At 44.3% G+C, this 18,497-nt stretch overlaps 1 protein-coding gene across 2 annotated transcripts in view; it reads left to right on the plus strand.

Moving 5' to 3' along the window:
* The first annotated feature begins 1,803 nt into the window (after window positions 1-1,803).
* Window positions 1,804-18,497, plus strand: part of LOC116883124 (zinc finger protein 791-like) — a 40,985-nt gene continuing 24,291 nt past the window's right edge. Inside the window, exons 1-2 of one of the 2 annotated variants that reach the window (XM_032884105.1) lie at window positions 1,804-1,851; window positions 4,824-4,868. Coding sequence is in view for 1 of the 2 variants with exons in the window: in XM_032884106.1 (XP_032739997.1) it covers window positions 16,051-16,053 (3 nt within the window). In the remaining variant the exon portion in view is untranslated. Of the gene's footprint in view, window positions 1,852-4,823; window positions 4,869-15,776; window positions 16,054-18,497 lie in introns of those variants that run through there. The other variant, XM_032884106.1, reaches the window with a different exon arrangement.

An 18,497-nucleotide genomic window follows, 5' to 3' on the forward strand; every position in this document is an offset into this window, starting at 1 on the left:
GCAAAGAATTGGTAGCTAACACACCAAGAGCAAGAATGGAAAGGAAATGGGCTTTATCAAATTTGGACCTCATTAAACTAATGACTTTCATTCTTTTTTTTAAGATTTATTTATTTATTTATTTGACAGAGATCACAAGAAGGCAGAGAGGCAGACACAGAGAGAGAAGGAAGCAGGCTCCCTGCTGAGCAGGGAGCCTGATTCGGGGCTCTATCCCAGGACTCTGGGATCATGACCTGAGGGGAAGGCAGAGGCTTTAACCTACTGAGCCACCCAGGCGCCCCTATAACTTTCATTCTTAAAGGACACTATCAGGGAGACGAAAATACCTTTTGGAACCATTGTTACACTATTGTTGAGAATATAAAATCATGTTGATGGTATGAAAAACAACATGGCAATTCCCCCAAAACTACAAACTGAGTTATCCTCTAAGCTAGCAATTCTCTCTTGGGAATTGAAAGCAGTGATTCAAACAGCCTTACTCAGTCATTGACCACAGGGGTCTATGCCCCACTGGAGTTGCTTATATTCTATGTTCTAAACAACACAACCATTATATACTATGTTCTAAACAACACAAACCAAGTGTTTGAACAAAGTCACTCAAACTCAGTGTTTATGTGGAAAGGACTAAAGAAACTGTAATGTACATTTACTAGTTCAACCACAAAACATCAAATATCTACTCCTTTTGGGGAAAGATATCAATTATTTTTCATGGCAAGACATTGTTTTGCAAATAATTAGTCCTGCTTGAATACTTTCACTCTGCAAATCTAAGCAGATTTGAAATCACCCAGAATTAAATAATAGGTCTCAGAAACTTACAAGACACTCTCAGGAGAAGAGAAAGTGAAATCAAAATCCTTAACAAATGGAATGTAATATTAGAATATCTCGTTTTTTTCTGAAATTCACCGCTTTCTCATTTCATACTTTCTTTCAAGCTCTATTAATTAAATAAATGTTATCCCTATTGGAAAAAGATAAATAAATTAGCACATCTTTTCAAGGTGGCAAACCCTGTGTGGGGCAGTTCTAACAGGACAGATTCCCCCAGGAAAGTTTCAAAGAGGAAATTCTACCAAAAGACTTCCCATAGGATGTTTGTGCCCAGGAAATATACTTACAGAAGAGTCACATGGATTTCATACAGTATATTGAATGTTGTCCTGCCCAATTAAAACATTGTGTCTGTTCGAAATACATCACAGAGAGCAAATAGTTGGTAATCATGTCAATCAGAGAAGAAAGTGACATTTGGTAACGTGGAAGTGATCTCAAAATTAGGCATTTATTCCAGTTCTGACATTGATTTCTCAGCCTCATGCCAATCCCAGAACACCATCTAGTTCCGGTCTGACCTGGCCTGGTCTAGCCTGGTCGGGGACCCTCTTGCTCTGAACAAGGGCGTCCTTCCCCTAGAACGGACTCTCGAACTCCCTGCGCACATCTGAGTCCCCACGTTTAGAAAGAGCTGCAGGAAGACGCCACTGTCCCTCCAGGGACTGGACCAGGTGTTGTCTAAAGGCGAACGTCCAAGGAGGGGGCCTGTTCCCCACCCCCAGCAGAGACCCCTGGGCCTGAGAGATCCGGACCTCCTGCCCTGTTGTCACTCAGGAGCGGAGGGGCGGGTCCTTGCGAGCTGTCCAATCAGGGGCGCCGCCGGGGCCGGTGGGTGTGGCGACGCTCCGCAGCCACGTGGACTCTCTTGCTGTTGCTCCGGGTGAAGTCTCACCTGCGCTTAGCTGTCCCAGGTGGCTCAGTTAACGCTTCTGTAGCGCGGAGAGCTTTACCAGGTGCGGGAGCCGTAGGGACGACGCTGGCGGACCGAGAAGCCGGGAAATGGTGAGTGTGCGGGGCCGGGTGTGCCAGGAAGGGGCGGAGGGGCTGGCGACGGGCGGTGGCGGGGACCCAACCTCCCGCGGCAGCCGGGGAGTCTGAGTCCGCGGTGGCGCCGCTCGGACCTCAGCCCCCTCCGGCGCGCGGCGTGCGGGCTGGGCGGGCAGCGAGGACCTCGGCGTCCTGTCCCGTCCCTGCGCGCGGCCGCGTCTCCCTGATCGTGCGGTGACCACGGGGAGGGAGGGTCGTCAGGGGACAGTCGTGACTCGGTCTCCGGGGTTCGTGCGCGGGAGGTGCTGTGGTCCGGGGCCCCAGTCCCTCCTTTCTGTCGAGGGGCACCCGTTTCTCCTGAGTGTTCCCGATGTTTGGGAAGCAGAGGGTCCAATCCACGACCCTGTCCCTCAGCCTATCCTTTCCTTGTACTGGCAATGAATGCTTGTTTCCCAGTCCCGCCCCGCCTGCCCCGACGCCAGCTTCCCCTCTTCAGTTCACGGCATCAGCATCAACCATTTGTCCTCCGCGGTGCAATTCACACAGCGCAGTATTTTAACTATTTATCGTTTTCACACAGTCAATGAATGGCTCATTATAAACGTTTATAATTTTTGTCTGGATATTTTACATGAGAGGCAAGCAGAGAATAACCACGTGGAACTACGTTTTTATGAAATCCTGTGCCTCTCCTCCCAGGATCTTTTCCTGGGCACGGACATCCAGTGGGAAGCCCTTTCGGGGGAGGTTCCTCTTGAAAGTTTCCTGGGTTATCTCTCCAGCCAGCACTGCCCATGCCTAGGTTTGTCACCTTGATAAAATTTATTCATTTTTAGTTTCCAGGTTTTTTTTTTAAAGATTTTTATTTATTTATTTGACAGACAGAGAACACAAGTAGGCAGAGAGGCAGGCAGAGAGAGACGGAGAAGCAGGCTCCCTGCTGAGCAGAGAGCCCGATGTGGGGCTCGATCCCAGGACCCTGGGATCATGACCTGAGCCGAAAGCAGAGGCTTTAACCCACTGAGCCACCCAGGCGCCCCTAGTTTCCAGTTTTCAAATGTAAATGTATTTAATCGATAGATTGAGAAACACAGTATTAGATATTTCCAAAGAGAAAGAGAAAAATTCTAATATCACATGGCATGTGTTAAAATTTATCATTTTTCTAATCCCTGAGAAGGTGTAGTAATATTCTTAGGTGAGTATGTGTGTGTGTGGGTGAGTGTGAGGGTGAAGGGGAGCAATTTCCAATGTAATTCCACCATTTAGTGTATTCAGTGATTGATTATAGACAATTTCTTGCCATGGAAATAATTATTTACTATCATTATTTCTGAAAGTAATAAATGTGGATTTTCTTGTTGAACTACAATTTTCTTCCACCTTTTCTACATAAACATTGGGTGTGTGTTACTTTCCTAGATTCTTCATATCCTGGGTTTGTGTCATTAAAAATATAAATATACAGGGCGCCTGGGTGGCTCAGTGGGTTGAGCCTCTGCCTTCGGCTCAGGTCATGATCTCAGGGCCCTGGGATCAAGCCCCACATCGGTCTCTCTGCTCAGCAGGGGGCCTGCTCCCCACCCCTCCCCACCTGCCTCTCTGCCTACTTGTGATCTCTGTCTGTCAAATAAATTTTTTTAAATCTTTAAAAAAAATAAAAATAAAAAATATCAATATAGTCCAAAGCTATGTGACTGGGAACAGAAGGCTATGACTAGTGACCCAGGCTAGTCTTCCCACACTCTGCCCCACTGAGCCTGCAACAGGAAATACCTTCAAGACCCCAGATAGTTCTTCTTGAGAGCCTCTGCAGGTGTCCTACCTGCTCATAACCACCACAGAAGGAGGCTTTATATGAAGAGAAGCTACAGAGCCTGAAAAGCTGGGGATGCATGTGCACAAAGGGGAAGGGAGGTAATTTCCTTCCGAGGCAACTGTGGTACCCTTGTGCCTGTGTCTGGACATAGTTTGGAGTTTTGCGTCCCTGTGCAGGTACGCTCAGTGTAATTTGGATTGAAAAAGTCTGTGAAAGTCAGGAGTTCCGTGTCTGGGTTAGGGTTCACAAATTTGGGAGCTCATTTAGGTAACAGCCTAAACCTGAATCCAGCTGAGGGTTTCCCTGCTTGTGAGAATGCAAGGCTTAAGGGGAGAGGGGTTCCATTACGCCCCAGGGAGGGGAGGGTGTGCAGGGCTCCCAGGATTCATTCTTGTGGCTGCTCAGGTGTCCCTTTCCCCCCTCCCCCACTTTCTTGGGGATCTATCAACTCCAGGGCTTTTGTCTCCACTGGAAGAGTCAATTTTTTTTAAAAAAGATTTTATTTATATATTTGACAGACAGAGATCACAAGCAGGCAGAGAGGCAGGCAGAGAGAGAGAAAGAAGCAGACTCCCTGCTGAGCAGAGAGCCCAATTCAGGGCAGGATCCCAGGACCCCAGGATCATGACCTGAGCCGAAGGCAGAGGCTTTAACCCACTGAGCCACCAGACGCCCCCTCCACTGGGAGAGTCTAGAGTGTGTTCAGCAATATGAACGTGGCTCTCCTAATGTCCTATGAGAAGCAGGCCTCTCCTCGGTGCTGAATCCAATGTTTACATTTCTTTTCTCTGGATTCCTTTATGGATTGAGTACTGAAGCCCTTTGGTTCTAGGTTCCCTTAGTACTTTGTAATTTTTTTTGAATTTTTTTAGAGAGGGAGGGAGATGAGAGAGGTGCAGAGGGAGAGAGAGAATCCCAAGCCGACTCCAGTGGAGCCTGACTCAGGGCTCCATCTCACAACCCCGAGCTCATGACCTGAGCCGAAATCAAGAGTTGGATGCTTTAACCAACTGAGCCACCCAGGCGACCCGGTACTTTGTAATTTTATTCCCTGTGGGAGAAATAGCACTTTTTGTTTCTTGGGCTTGCAAATGTAAATTGGTTGAGAGGGATAATGGCTGTAAGGTGAGAAAACTATGGAACTCAGTAGAATTTTTGTTCCTTTTAGGCGAAAGAACTTCAAGATTTGAGATGAACGTGCTTCAGTTTTCAGGTACATGTTTTCATTTTTACATCAGTGCTTGTATGCGCATGTTTCTAGAGGACTCTGACATTTAAAAGGATAAAGAAAGTAAATTCCTATTTTAATTGACATGAGGAAATGTACCTGTAGCTTATTAATTAAGTCCTTGAAAATCCAGTCCATTTAAGGAGCTAAATTCAAACCCCTATTGCATCAGAACATTATTTCTGAAAATACTGCCAGTGTTGAACTCGGAAGGGCAAACTATGATGCCACATATCCTTCTAGTTAGAAAAATATTTGAAAATATTCATTTTCTATGGTTTTCACTTTTGTAACTCTTAGTGTTTAAAGGAATTAAATCTGGGACACTTGGCTGGTTCCATCTGTGGAACACGAGACTCTTAATCTCAAGGTTGTGGGTTCCAGCCCTATACTGGGTACAAACTACTTAAAAATAAAATCTTTTTTAAAAAAAGGAATTAAATATGAGAATCGTTTCCTATGTACAAAAGTTAAAATTAAATAAAGATTGCTAAATAGTAAAACTTGGTATATACAAACTTCTGTTGATTTGAAGTAAAACCATGAGATAGAAAGTCTGACTTAAGAAAGCTCACTGCTGGGGCATCTGGGTGGCTCAGTGGATTAAGCCTCTGCCTTTGGCTTGGGTGGGGATCCCAGGGTCCTGGGATTGAGCCCCACATCAGGCTCTCTGCTCAGTGGGGAGCCTGCTTCCTTCACTCTCTCTGTCTGCCTCTCTGCCTACTTGTGATCTCTGACTGTCAAATAAATAAATAAAATCTTAAAAAAAAAAAGAAAGAAAAAAAACTCACTGCCCACACATCCCACTCCCCTCCAGTGCTATAACTCCAGCCATCTTCCAATCCACAGTCTTGATCATTTCATGAGCTTACAGCCAGCTTTTGTGTTTCTTTAGATAGAAACCAAGCCATTTCAAATGCATATTTTTCTTATCCATGCGTGTCCTTGTAACAAGCAGCCAGACTCCACATCTTTTGATGTTTGCTGGCAGCTTACCCCTCACCTCTCCCTCTTTCCCTTATCTCCACACTTGGACAAACAGACAAGAAAGTCTGGAGACGCCCTTATATGGTACTGACTTCAGATTCCCAGCACACAAGCCCCCGTGTCCAGAATTCTTGCCCGGGCCCCACCCCTGACAAAGATTCTTTGTTTGACCAAACTTGAGTCAGACTCCTGAACCTTCTCATAAGTCTGTCAGGGTAGCTCCTTGTAAAATCCGGTTTTAGCAAGAACGCTGCTAAGTCAGTTGATCCAGAATCATCCCCATACCCTCCATATCTGATCACCCTTGATATGTGACCAAGTTCCTCCTCCCACTTGCTGTGTGTGTTGGGGCAGGGAGGAGGCATCAGTCTTAACACTGGAACCGCATATCAGCTGGTGACTGTTAACTCGTCTGTGAACAACATATCCAGACGAAGCCACCACTCATGGGTCTGCCTTCTTTTACTCTGACCTGCTCACCTGCTCTGTCTGATGGTGGCGTGCACTGTGGGCTGCCCAGTCCCCGGGAGCTCGTGTAGTGTGCTGTGCTGCCCTGTGCCGGTGACCCTACGAAGCCTAAGTTCTAGAATCAAACTGACCAGAGGTGGTAGCTCTAGGATTCTTAGACCTTTCAGAGCAGGAGTATGGGATTGGGGCCCTCCTTACAGTGGTCCTGGGTTGATACGTTTGCAGGGATTTATCTGTATGTTAGAATGAAACTGCGATAAAGGCTGGGTTGGCCCTGAGATAGCCCAGGGGCGGGGCTGGGGGAGAGGACTATACAAGAGGAGAATGTATCAAGGGGTCACCCCTGAAACAGCTGTCATTTAAAAGAAGAAGGGAAGAGAGGGGAAAGGCGGATCATTAGAGTGCAGGCAGAGTCCTGACCCCAAATACCAAAGGACCCATCAGGATCCTGAAATACCTCTGGGGCTACTTCTCTGCCTGACTGTGGCAATGATTCTGACCCTCAGGGTCACAGAGGCCAACACACACAGCACAGCAAAGGTATTCATTTAAGATGACTTAAGTCCAGGATCTTCAGATCCTATAAAGCAAAACATTTGTCACAGGAAAGTCTCCTGTCCCTGATGGCACTGATTCGAGGCTCACTGAAGGAAAAAAATATATATAAATACCTAGGTAGAGAGGACACTCCTTTCCCTGAAGTTGATCCAGTGACCAAAAACAAACCAAACAAAACAACTCAAAATAGGGAAGGATAGGAAGAAAATTCCAATTTCACCCAATTGGAAATCCAAAATATACTAAAGGAATCTACACAACAAAAAAAGAGTACAGGGCACTGTTTAAACCCTTTAAAAACCAGGGGCACCTGGATGGCTCAGTTAGTTAAGTGTCTGCCTTTGTCTCAGGTCATGATCCCAGGGTCCTGGAATCGGGTTCCTTGCTCAGCAGGGAGCTTGCTTCTCCCCCTCCCTCTCCCTGCCACTCATCCTGATTGTGTACCCTCTCTCCATCTTGAATGAAAAAATAAAATCTTTAAAAGACAAAGGATTTGGGGGCCTCTACAACAGAGATTCTGAATTAATTTTGCCATCTGCTTCAATGCACTAATTCGGAAACCTTCATGCAAATAAGACTAGGGTTCAAATTATAGTTATATTGGGATTCCAGAAAATTTCAGCAAGTCATCCCTGCTATTGTAGGGAGTTACTGAATATAAAATAGGGGACAAATAGGTATGTATGCCTCACCTTAATGCTCTTCGCAGTTTCTTGCCGGGTACCATCGTTCTGCAAGAAGTAACTTTTCTGCATTCAGTATGATGTTAACCATGCATTTGTCATTTATGGCTTTTATTGTATTGAGGTACATTCTTTCTATACCTAATTTGTTTCTTTTCATCATTAAAGGATGTTGGGTTTTGTCAAATGCCTCTTCTGCACCTGTCAAAATGATCATATGACTTTTATCTTTTGTTTTGTTAATTTGGTGTAACCCATTTTTGGATTTGCAGAAGTTGAACCATCCTTGTATCCCAGGGATAAAGCTAACTTGATCATGTTGTCTAAGCCTTGTAATGTGCTGTTGAATTTGATGTCCTAGTATTTCATAGACAAGTTTTGCATCTATGTTTCCCAGGGATATTGGCTTGTAATTTTCTTTTCTTGGAGTGTGCTTGTCTGATTGTGTTATCATTGTAATGCTGGCCTTGTAAAATGGTTTTGCAAGTGTTTCTTCCTCTCTGACTTGTTGCAAGCATTTGAGAAGTGTTGGTTTGAATTTTTTTTTAAGTGTTTGGTAGAATTCACCAGTGAAGCCATCTGGTGCTGAGCTTTTCTTTGTTGGGAGTTTTTTGATTGCTGATTCAATTTCCTTACTTATTACTGAGCTTTTGATTTCCTATTTCATGATTCAGTCTTGGTAGGTTATATAGTTATAAGAAATTATCCAGTACTGGGGCGCCTGGGTGGCTCAGTGGGTTAAAGCCTCTGCCTTCGGCTCAGGTCATGATCCCAGGGTCCTGGGATCAAGCCCCGCATCAGGCTCTCTGCTCAGCGGGGAGCCTCCTTCCTCCTCTCTCTCTGCCTGCCTCTCTGCCTACTTGTGATTTCTGTCTGTCAAATAAATAAAATCTTTAAAAAAAATTAAAAAAAAGAATTTATCTAGTACTTGTAGGTTATCAAATTAGTTGACATATATTTATTCATAGTAATCTCTTATGATTCTTTATATTTCTGTGTTATCAGTTATCATTTGTCCTTTTTAATTTCTGATTTTATTAATTTAATCTTTTCTCTCTTTTTTAAGGATTCTATTTATTTATTTGCCAGAGAGAGAGCAAGAGAGAGAGAGAGAGAGAATGAGAGTACCCGCAGGGGGAGTGGCCGGCAGAGGGAGAAGCAGGCTCCCTGCTGAGCAAGGAGCCCGATGTAGGACTGGATCCCAGGACCCTGGGATCGTGACCTGAGCTGAAGACAGATGCTTAACCAACTAAGCCATCTAGGCGTCCCTAATCCTTTCTTTTTTTTCTTAGTCTCGGTAAAGGTTTGCCAGTTTTGTTTATCTTTTCAAACAACCAACTCCTAGTTTCTTTGACCAGATAGTTTATGCTTTCATATGTTTTCATGTTACTAATTAGTATCCTTTCAGCTTAATAAAATTCCTATAGCATTTTTCTTTTTTTAAGATTTTATTTATTTGAGAGAGGGAGAGTGTGCACAAGCTGGGGGGGGGGAGGAGCAGAGGGAGAGGGAGAAGCAGAGTCCCCACTGAGCGGGGAGCTCTACAAGGGACTCCATCCCAGGATCTGAGCTGAAGGCAGACACTTAACCAATTGAGGCACCCAGCGCTGCCGCCCCCCGCCCTCATAGCGTTTCTTATAAGGCAGATCTAGTGGTGACGAAATTCCTTCAGTTTTGTTTATCAGGGAGTCTTTCTCTTTCCTTTCTTTCTCTAGGATAGCTTCACAAAGTGAAGCGTTCTTGGTTGGCAGTTTCTTTCTTTCAGCACCTAGCATAAATCATTTCATTGTCTCATGTCCTCAAGGTTTCTGTCAAGAAATCGGCTAATAGTCTAATTAGGATTTCCTTGTATGTGATGTTTTGCTTTCCTCTTGCTACTTCCAAAATTCTCTTTGATTTTTGATAAACCACTTTTAATGCATCTTCGTGAGGTCTTTAGGTTCAACCTGTTCAGGGATCTTTGAGTTTCATGTACCTGGGTGTTCACATCTCTCCTGAGATTTGGGAAGTTTCTGGCCATTATTTGTTTATTATTATTTTTAAAGATTTTATTTATTTATTTGTCAGAGAGTGAGAAAAAGAGCACAAGCAGGGGGAGGGGCAGGCAGAGGGAGAAGCAGGCTCCCCACTGAGCAAGGAGCCCAATGCGGGACTTGATCCCAGGACCCTGGAATCACAACCTGAGCAGAAGGCAGAGGCTTAACTGACTGAGCCACCCAGGTGTTCCTGTTTATTATTTTTTTTAAAGATTTATTAACTTATTTTAGAGAGAGCATGAGTGGGAGGGGCAGAGGGAGAAGAAGAGAGAATCTCAAGCAGACTCCATGCTGAGCATGGAGCACGATGGGGGGCTCAATCCCACAGCCCCAAGACCAGAGCCAAAACCAAGAGTCAGATGCTTAACTGACTGCACCACCCAGGCACCCCTAACCATTATTTCTTTAAATAAGCTTAATACCTTTCTCTCTTCTTTTGGAATTTCTATAATGTGCACATTATTTATTTTACTGGTGTCCTCTAATTCTCATAAGCTTTATTTATTTTATTTTTTTTTTTATTTATTTGACAGCAATACAAGCAGGCAGAGAGGCAGGTTGGGTGGGTGGGGGGGGAAGCAGGCTTCCCACTGAACAGAGAGCCCAATGTAGGACCCAATGCCAGGACCCAATGTAGGACCCACCCTGAGGTCATGATCCAAGCTGAAGGCAGAGGCCCAACCCACTGAGCCTCCCAGGCGCCCCTCTTCATTCCTTTTCATTCATTTTTCTTTTTTCTTCCTTCATCTGTACAATTTCAAATGATTGGTCTTCAAGTTCACAGATTCTTTCATTGTGAAGAATTTCACAGTTCCTCCCTCCCTGTCCCTTGTAACATTGTGGTCATTCATTTTGTTTATCTATAAGCTATAATTACTGAAAACATTGCTATTATGACTTTGAACAAATAGTTGTCAGATTAAATAAAAATCATTGTATTTTACCTTTATTGTTTTGTTCTCTGACACTCTTCCTTTCTTGATTATTATCTTCCTCCTACTGAATTTCTTTCAACATTTCTTGGGAAGCAGGTTTTACTGGTGACAAAATCCCTCATATTTTGTCTCCAAAAGTCTTTTTTTCCTCGTACTTTTAAAGAATTATTTTGTTTGACACAAAACTGTAGTTGGAGTTTTTTCTTTCAACACTTTTACAATTTAACAAAACTCTCTTCCTGCTTGCATGTTTCTGAAAAGAAGCCTGAATTAATTCTTTTCTTTCTATATAACTATATTTTCTCCCCCTAGTTTCTTTCAAGATTTTCTGTCTTTTCCTCTCAACTTTGAATATGATATTGCTAGGTGTGCATTTGTAGGCTTTTATCTTTGGTGATCTCTGAGCTTCCTGGATCTGTAGTTCCATGTCTAACATTAATTTGGGAGTATCTCAGTCATTGTTTCACTTATATCTCCTGTTCCTTTCTGTTTTTATTTTCCTCCATGTAGTCCAATTATGTTATGTTACACTTTGTGTCACTCTCCCAAATTTCTTAGATTTGTTTTGCCTTTTTTGTTTATTCTCTTTGCATCTCAGTTTTGGAAGTTTCTATTGACATTTCCTCAAGCTCACTGAATCTTTCATCACATATTTTCACTGTATTGATGAGGCCCCCCAAAGGAATTCTTCATTTTTCTTCTATTGTTTTGTTTCTTCATTTCTTGCCTATTTCTTTTGGTTCTTTCTTAATTTCCATCTCTGAGTAAATTACCTACCTGTTTTTGCACGTTGTCCACTATTTCCATTAAAGTGCTTAGCATATTGACCATGGTTGCTTTACATCTCGTCTAATAATTGCAACATATCTGCTACATCTGAATCAAGTGCTTTTACTTGTACTATTTCTTCAAACTGTGTATTTTAATATTTTTGTTGTTGGTGTTGAATGCCAGTCATGATGTACTGTGAAAAAAGAACTGGGATAAATATGTCCTTAGCTTGAGGGTTCATGTTTATATGACGAGGGTTTAGTCTATGTTTACTCTCTGTAGCTGTCAAAGGCTAAAATACCCAAGGTGTCCTTGCTTTTGTCATTTTTGGGAGTACTGAAAAGACTTCTTACAATAAGTTCTGAAATGTATATTTCTTTCAGTTTATTCCATTGTTATTAAATGGGGGCCATCCTGATGTAATGGCATGTTGTGGATGGAGAGGAAGTGTTCAGTATTGGTCTCAGTATTTTAATGAGCATGTGTCTCTGGGCTGTGACCTTTGGTATAATAAGAAAAATGTCTGGGTTTTTTTTTTTGTCTGTTTGTTTTAATTTAAGTAGGCTCCACACCCAACATGGGGCTTGAAGTCATGACCCTGAGATCAACAGTCATGTGCTCCACTGACTGAGCCAGCCAGGCACTCCCCCAAAATTTCTGGGTTTTGTCCTTAGTTCCTACTAAATACCATCAAAGCCCTTGGACTTTCTGGGTGAGAAAGGTGATAGGAGCATCTTATTTTCAAAGAGGCCACTATTTGTAAGCCTTCAAGCATTTAGTAATGCTTCAAGATTGAGGTTGGTCACCAGGAAGACCAAGATCTGATTAGAGGCTTAGAATTTTCAGCCCAGCCCCCAACCTCTGGGGATTGGGAAGGAGCTAGAGATTGAGTTATTCACCAACCACCAATGATTTCATCAGTCATGCCTATCTATGTAAGGAAACTCCATCAAAACCCCTACACCTCAGGATTCAGAGAGATTCTACTTTGGTGAAGACATCAGTGTGGCAGGAGAGTATTGTATCTGGTGAAGACATGGAAGTTCCCTTCCTCCCCCACCTACTTTGTCTTGTATACCCCTTCCATTTGGCTATTTCTGACTTTTGCCTTTTAAAATAAATCAATAATAAGTAAATTTTATTCTAATAGTGTTTCTACTGAATTAACAAACATGGGAGTTTGTCTAGGGACCCTCCAAGGGCTGGGCCTCCCACTTGCAGCTGGCTTCTAACATGGGGACCATTTTGTGGGAGTATACCCTTAAACTGTAGAGTCTGATGTTAACTCTGGTTAGTGTTAGAATTGAATTGAATTGAATTGTAGGCCACCCAGTTGAGAGTTGGAGAAATGGTTTTGGAAAACCATTTTGTTTTTTGTTCCAATGCGCTGGAAAACCCAACATATTGACTATGAGCAGTGAAAAATGACCTATGAATCCCACAGGGGTATCTAAGTTCCCCCACACCCTCAACTTAGGTCAGGCAGAAAGGCCAGAGGGGAATCAAGAGGCTACTTCCTTCCCTGACCGCATGGGATTCTTGAGAAACAATTTTTTTTTTTTTTGAGAAACAATCTTTTGAGGACAGATCTTGTTAAGAAGAACAGAATGTTGTAGGAATATTTCAAAATGGCAACTATTTTATGTCTCCATTTTTGGAGACAGCAGTTTGTACTGTGACCTCAATTCTTCTATAGGTCTAAGAAGAATCATTGATTTTACTTGGCTAGCTTTTTCTGGTAAGGATAGAAATGTCACCTTCTAAACTCCTTCCATGCCAGGGAAGAAACCATAAGCCTCTGACTCCATTTTAAATATTTGACTATTGATATGTTGAGAAAATCCAATATTATTCCTGAGTAGAGAGAACCCAGTTCTTTTCTCCCGTGTATCTCCTTTGTATTCACCCAGAACTCTTTCCTTCTGACAGTTCTGGTCTCCAAATGTGTGAGGGTTTTTCCCCCACAGCTGTGACGTCAGCAGGGTGTCAGTCCTAACACTATCTACTTGTAGATAGTGCAGATCCTACAGGTTAAGGGCTCAGTCCCACCAGACCCCCCCACTTCAGATGCCAGTCACTTGTAGTAGGTGCCAATAAAGTTACCCACAACTGACTTGCTACAAATCAGAGGTTCCTGCAATCCCTTCCTTAGGTTCAATTAATTTGTTATGGCAGGTTCCAGAACTCAGGGAAACACTTACTTAATAGATTTTTAGTTTATTGACGATATGATAAGGGATACAGACGAACAGCCAGATGAAAACGTGTTGAGGGGCACCTGGGTGGCTCAGTGGGTCAAAGCTTCTGCTTTTGGCTCAGGTCATGATCCCAGGATCCTGGGGTCAAGCCCCACATCGGGCTCTCTGCTCCATGGGGATCCTGCTTCCCCCCGTCTCTCTGCCTGCCTTTCTTACTACTTGTAATCTCTGTCTGTCAAATAAATAAAATCTTTTAAAACTTTTAAAAAGAAAACATATGTTGAGAGAGTTCTTGGAGGGCCCCTATGGAGTTGGAGTATGCGACCCTCCTAGTACGTGGATGTGTTCCCCAACCTGCAAAGTCTCCAAACCTCATACCATTGGGATTTTATGGAGGCTTACTAATGTAGACATGATCATTTTTTTAAAAGACTGAATTCTCTATTTTAGAAAGAGAGAAGTGGGGGAGGGGCAGAGGGAGAGAGAGAATCCTCAAGCAGACTCCCTGCTAAGCATGGAGCGCAATGGGGGGCTTGATCCCAGGACCCTGAAAGTATGACCTGAGCTGAAATCAAGACTCAGGTGTTTGACCGGCTGAGCCACCCAGGCATCCCTCCCTAAACATGATCAAATATTAACTCCATTTTTAGCTTCTCTCTCCTTTCTGGAGGATGAGCTGAGCTAAAAATTCAAAGCTTCTAAGCATGGCTTGGACTTTCTGATGACCAGTCCCCACCCAAGAGCCTACCCAGAGTCACCTCATTAGAACAAAAGATGCTTCTAGTGCTCTTATCACTTAGGACTTTACATGGTTTCAGGAGCCCTATGTCAGGGATGGAATCAAAGACCAAATATTAGAACAAGAATGGCTCCTAGTACTCTTATCTCTAGGAATTTACAAGCTCCAGGAATTTGGAAGAGAGCAATATGTATATATTTTCTACTATCTGACAGCTGACTGCTTTAGAGTTTTACCTCTCCCTCATCCCTCTGTGCTCCACATCTGTACGAGCTAATTCAGAAAGCCTGGGTGCTCAGCTTTGGCCCTGGCAAGAGAGTCAGTCACAGTAAGTCCCTAAACTCTCACCTAGCCACCCTCCAACCACCCTCAGTAAAAACACATGCCTGTCGGGGCGCCTGGGTGGCTCAGTGGATTAAGCCTCTGCCTTCGGCTCTGGTTGTGATCCCAGGGTCCTGGGATAGAGCCCTGCATCAGGCTCTCTGCCTAGCGGGGAGACTGCTTCTCTCCCCAACCCCGCCTGCCTCTCTGCCTCCTTGTGATCTCTGTCTGTCAAAGAAATAAATAAAATCTTTTAAAAAAATAAATAAAAGAGAAATTTAAAAAAAAATACACGCCTGTCTCCTTTCCTTGCTCTGTCAAGGCATTCCCACCTGCTTGAGAGGCTTGCCTTGTCCTCCCCAGAAACTTCCATTATGAAAGTAACAAACCCTTTCATGTATTCCTAGTAGGTATGTTTTAGTTTCTACTTTTCAACCAAACCTTGGGGGTTTCTGCTAAAGCTGGAAATGAAAGCTCACATTGCCACGTTACAGAAAAAACAAACATACAAATTATGTTCTTTTTTCAACCTTAATTACTTCTTAAAATTGTTTATCATCAAATATATTGAGGAAAGAATGTACAAAATGTTTTGCGGTAGGATTTGCTAATAATACAAACATTCCCGAAGTCATCATCAAGATTCCTAAGTGTGGGCAGTAGTCAGAGTCTCATGTTCCCCTCCGTGGCTCACCTCTGTCCTGCCCCTTCGATGACCGTTGTCCCCATGCTTTTGTTTATCCTCGATACCTTTACCATCTCTTATTTTTCCCTAAGCGGTGTTCTTTCCGTTTTCCTCCTCTGACCTTTGAGCAGGTAAGTATCCACGGAATGACGCTGAAAGGTTTTCCAGTGGGTTTTTGCCTCAGTATGTTTCTGACCTGCGAGCACCTGAGGCTTCGGGGCTGGTCTAGGACTGTGGGGTTCAAACCTCCCAGCAAGCTAAGTGGCCCAAGGCTTCGAGATTCTTTCCATACAAAGGAGTGCGGTTGGGGGGCGTGGTGGGCAGAAGACTCCCTGATGGCAGATGGTCCAAGATCCAAATGGAACCAGACTCCGCACTACCTACGGTGAGGTCACTTGGGTCCGTGTTTGTGAGGAAGGGTCACGGCTCCGTGAGTGGCCTGGTGGCCTCACGGTTCAGAGCGACGTCCTCGGAGAGACCAGGTTGCAGCCCGCCGCCCAAGCAAGGTCGACTCAAAGACGTGACCTCCGGCCCGCTGTCGCTCAGGCGGGCGGGGGCGGGGCCTCGCGAACGGCCCAATCAGGGGAGTCGCTGGAACCGTACGTGCGGGCGACGCGCTGTGGACGGCGGGGACTGGGTGCCGTCGCCGCTGTCCGGCCGAGGCTCGCATCACCTCGCGCTGTCCTGAAAGGCTTGGGGAGCTTCCGCCACATCCTCTGTCGCCGTGAGCTCCGCCGGCCGCGGCAATCGCATGGTGGTCGACCCGGTACCCCAGAAAGCGGGCAAATGGTGAGTGTGCGGGGCCGGGAGTCGGGAAAGGGGGGCAGTGGGACCGGCTGGAACCGGCCGTGGCTGGACCTGGCTTCCCCGCGGTGAACTCCGGAGTCTGGGGACCCGAGGCCGCGGATGGCGCGGCACACAGCGCGGGGCCGGCCCGGCCGCAGGGACCCATGCCATCCTCTCCCGTCCCTGCGTGGCCGCGTCTCCCTCAGATCGGGCGATGACCACAGGGAGGGTCATCAGGGGACGGTCATGCCTCGGTCTCCCGGGTTCATGTGTGGGAGGTGCTGTGGTCTCTGGGGTCCCCTTCCCTCTCTCCCTGGGGGGACCCGGTTTCCCCGCACTTTTCCAAACATTTGGGAGTAGGGTCTCAAAGTCACGACCCTGTGCCCCCAGCCTAGCTCTTCATGGGACTGGCAATAAATGCCTCAATTTCCAGATCTTTCCGTGTTTTCTGAAACGCCATCTTTCCTCTCTAGTTCAGAGCATCATTATTAACTATTTGTTTTCCGGGATGCATTTCATATTACGCAGTATTTTATCATTTACCCACAGAGCCACGGATGGCTCTTTTTAAAGATTTATCTTTTTGGCCCATGGATGTTTTACTTAAGTGGAGAGCCAAGACTAACCACCTGGAATATGTCGCATGAAATCCCTTTGCCTCTCCTCCCAGGGTCTTCCCTGGGCATCGACATCCTATGGGAAGTCCTTTGGTTGGCGGTTCCTCCTTGGAGACTTCCCTGAGTGTTGTCTCCTGTCAGTATTGACCCTACGTGAGTTTGTGACTTTATTCAATTTTAAGCCTGCATTTTTCGGTTAAGTTAAAATGTTTTTAACCAGTAGATCTCCAAAGTATGAAATTTTACAAAGAGGCAAGAAAGGGGTGAATTTCAGGGGAAAAAAAATTCCATTGTTACATTTATTACAAATTTTGTTTCCTTTTTTTTCCTTCCCGTGAGCGGGTGTGTTAAGGCCCAGAGATTCGTCCTTTTAGGTGATTTGAAATGCAGTATCAGGACTTAGACTTGCAGTACCTAGAAGGGTGTTCAATTATGATTGTTTCCAAACAGTTTCTTGCCATGGAAATTGTAATTAACCAACATATTTATATTTTCTAAAGAAGTAGATGTTGGTGTGTTCCTTTTGTTACTAGAAGAATCCTTAGTTTTCTTTCCTCCCTTATTCATAAACACCGGGTTTGATTTTGTCCAAACACTAGGCTTATCACTTTTGAGGTATTGGTGGTTCAGAGCAACTTGGTAGGAAGCAGAAGCCTGAGGTCAGTGTTTCTAAGGTAAGGACTCCCCCTTGAGCCTGAGAAGGGAGGTACTTGAAGGCCCAGCTGGTTCTTCCTGGAAGACACCACAGAAGGAACTGAGAAAAGCTAGAGAACCAAGGAAAGCTGGGATGCCTGTGTACATGGGGGATGGGATTACAGGACAGGGCAGTGCTGCTCTTCCTGAGGTGGAAATTGTGGTTTCTTTGTGCCTGTTTCTAGACATAAGCTTGAGCTTTGCGTGCGCAGTGTAGGTGCACTCAGAGTAATTTTGTACATTGAGAAAGTCTGTGAAGGTCAGGAGATAGGTCTTCTGGACCAAGTGTTTGTGAATTGGGGAGTTCTTTTGAGTTAGATCCTTACACCAAATCTGGCCAGTAGTTTCTTAACTTATGCGAATGGAACCCTGAGAGAGGAATGTTTCCATTATGCCCTAAGAGAGTTGTGTACGTAGCTCCCAGACTTCATTCCTGGGGCTCCAAGTGTTCCTCCCCAAACCTCCTCTCTGATTCTAGAGGTCGTATTCCAACAGGTGCCATCTGGACCACAAGCTGGGAATATGAATTTTCCTTCTGACCTGTGGAAGCAGGCTGCTTATCTCACCTGATTCAAATATTTGCATTTCTTTCCTTGTATATGTTTGTATATTGCATTTTGTAACCTTTAACTTTAGGTAGCTTCCCTCAGCCATGTGTGATACTGTTTGCTTTGTGAGAGCATGAAATTTTTAGTTATTGGATTTTGAAAATACAGGTCGATTGAAAGATACAATGGAAGTAATGGAAAGAATCCTGGAACCAAACAATGTTTGTTCCCTTTAGGCAAAAGGTTCTCAAGAGGCGAGATGGGGGTATTTGAGATTCTCAGGTAGGTTTTACATTTTAGGTCAGGTTTTGTGTGTGTGTGTAGAGGGAGCTTTGGAAATTTGGATGCTGTAATACTGTTAAAGGTTAAGGCAAATTAATTCCTCTTTTAATTGATACAAGGAAAACTGCTCAAAACTTGCATAAATCTTTGATAATTCCCATACATTTAATGTCTGAAGGCCAAATCCCTAGTGCATTATAATATGCTACTTAATCTTAACCCCCCCCAGTGAAAGTTGAGAGAAGAAACTATGGTGCCTTTTTTTTCTTTTTCGTGTTTTTTATTTACTTTAATTTTTTCAGTGTTC

Source organism: Lontra canadensis, unplaced genomic scaffold (genome assembly GCF_010015895.1).
Source record: "Lontra canadensis isolate GAN:19392208 unplaced genomic scaffold, GSC_riverotter_1.0 scaffold88, whole genome shotgun sequence".
NCBI classification, from domain to species: Eukaryota; Metazoa; Chordata; class Mammalia; order Carnivora; family Mustelidae; genus Lontra; species Lontra canadensis.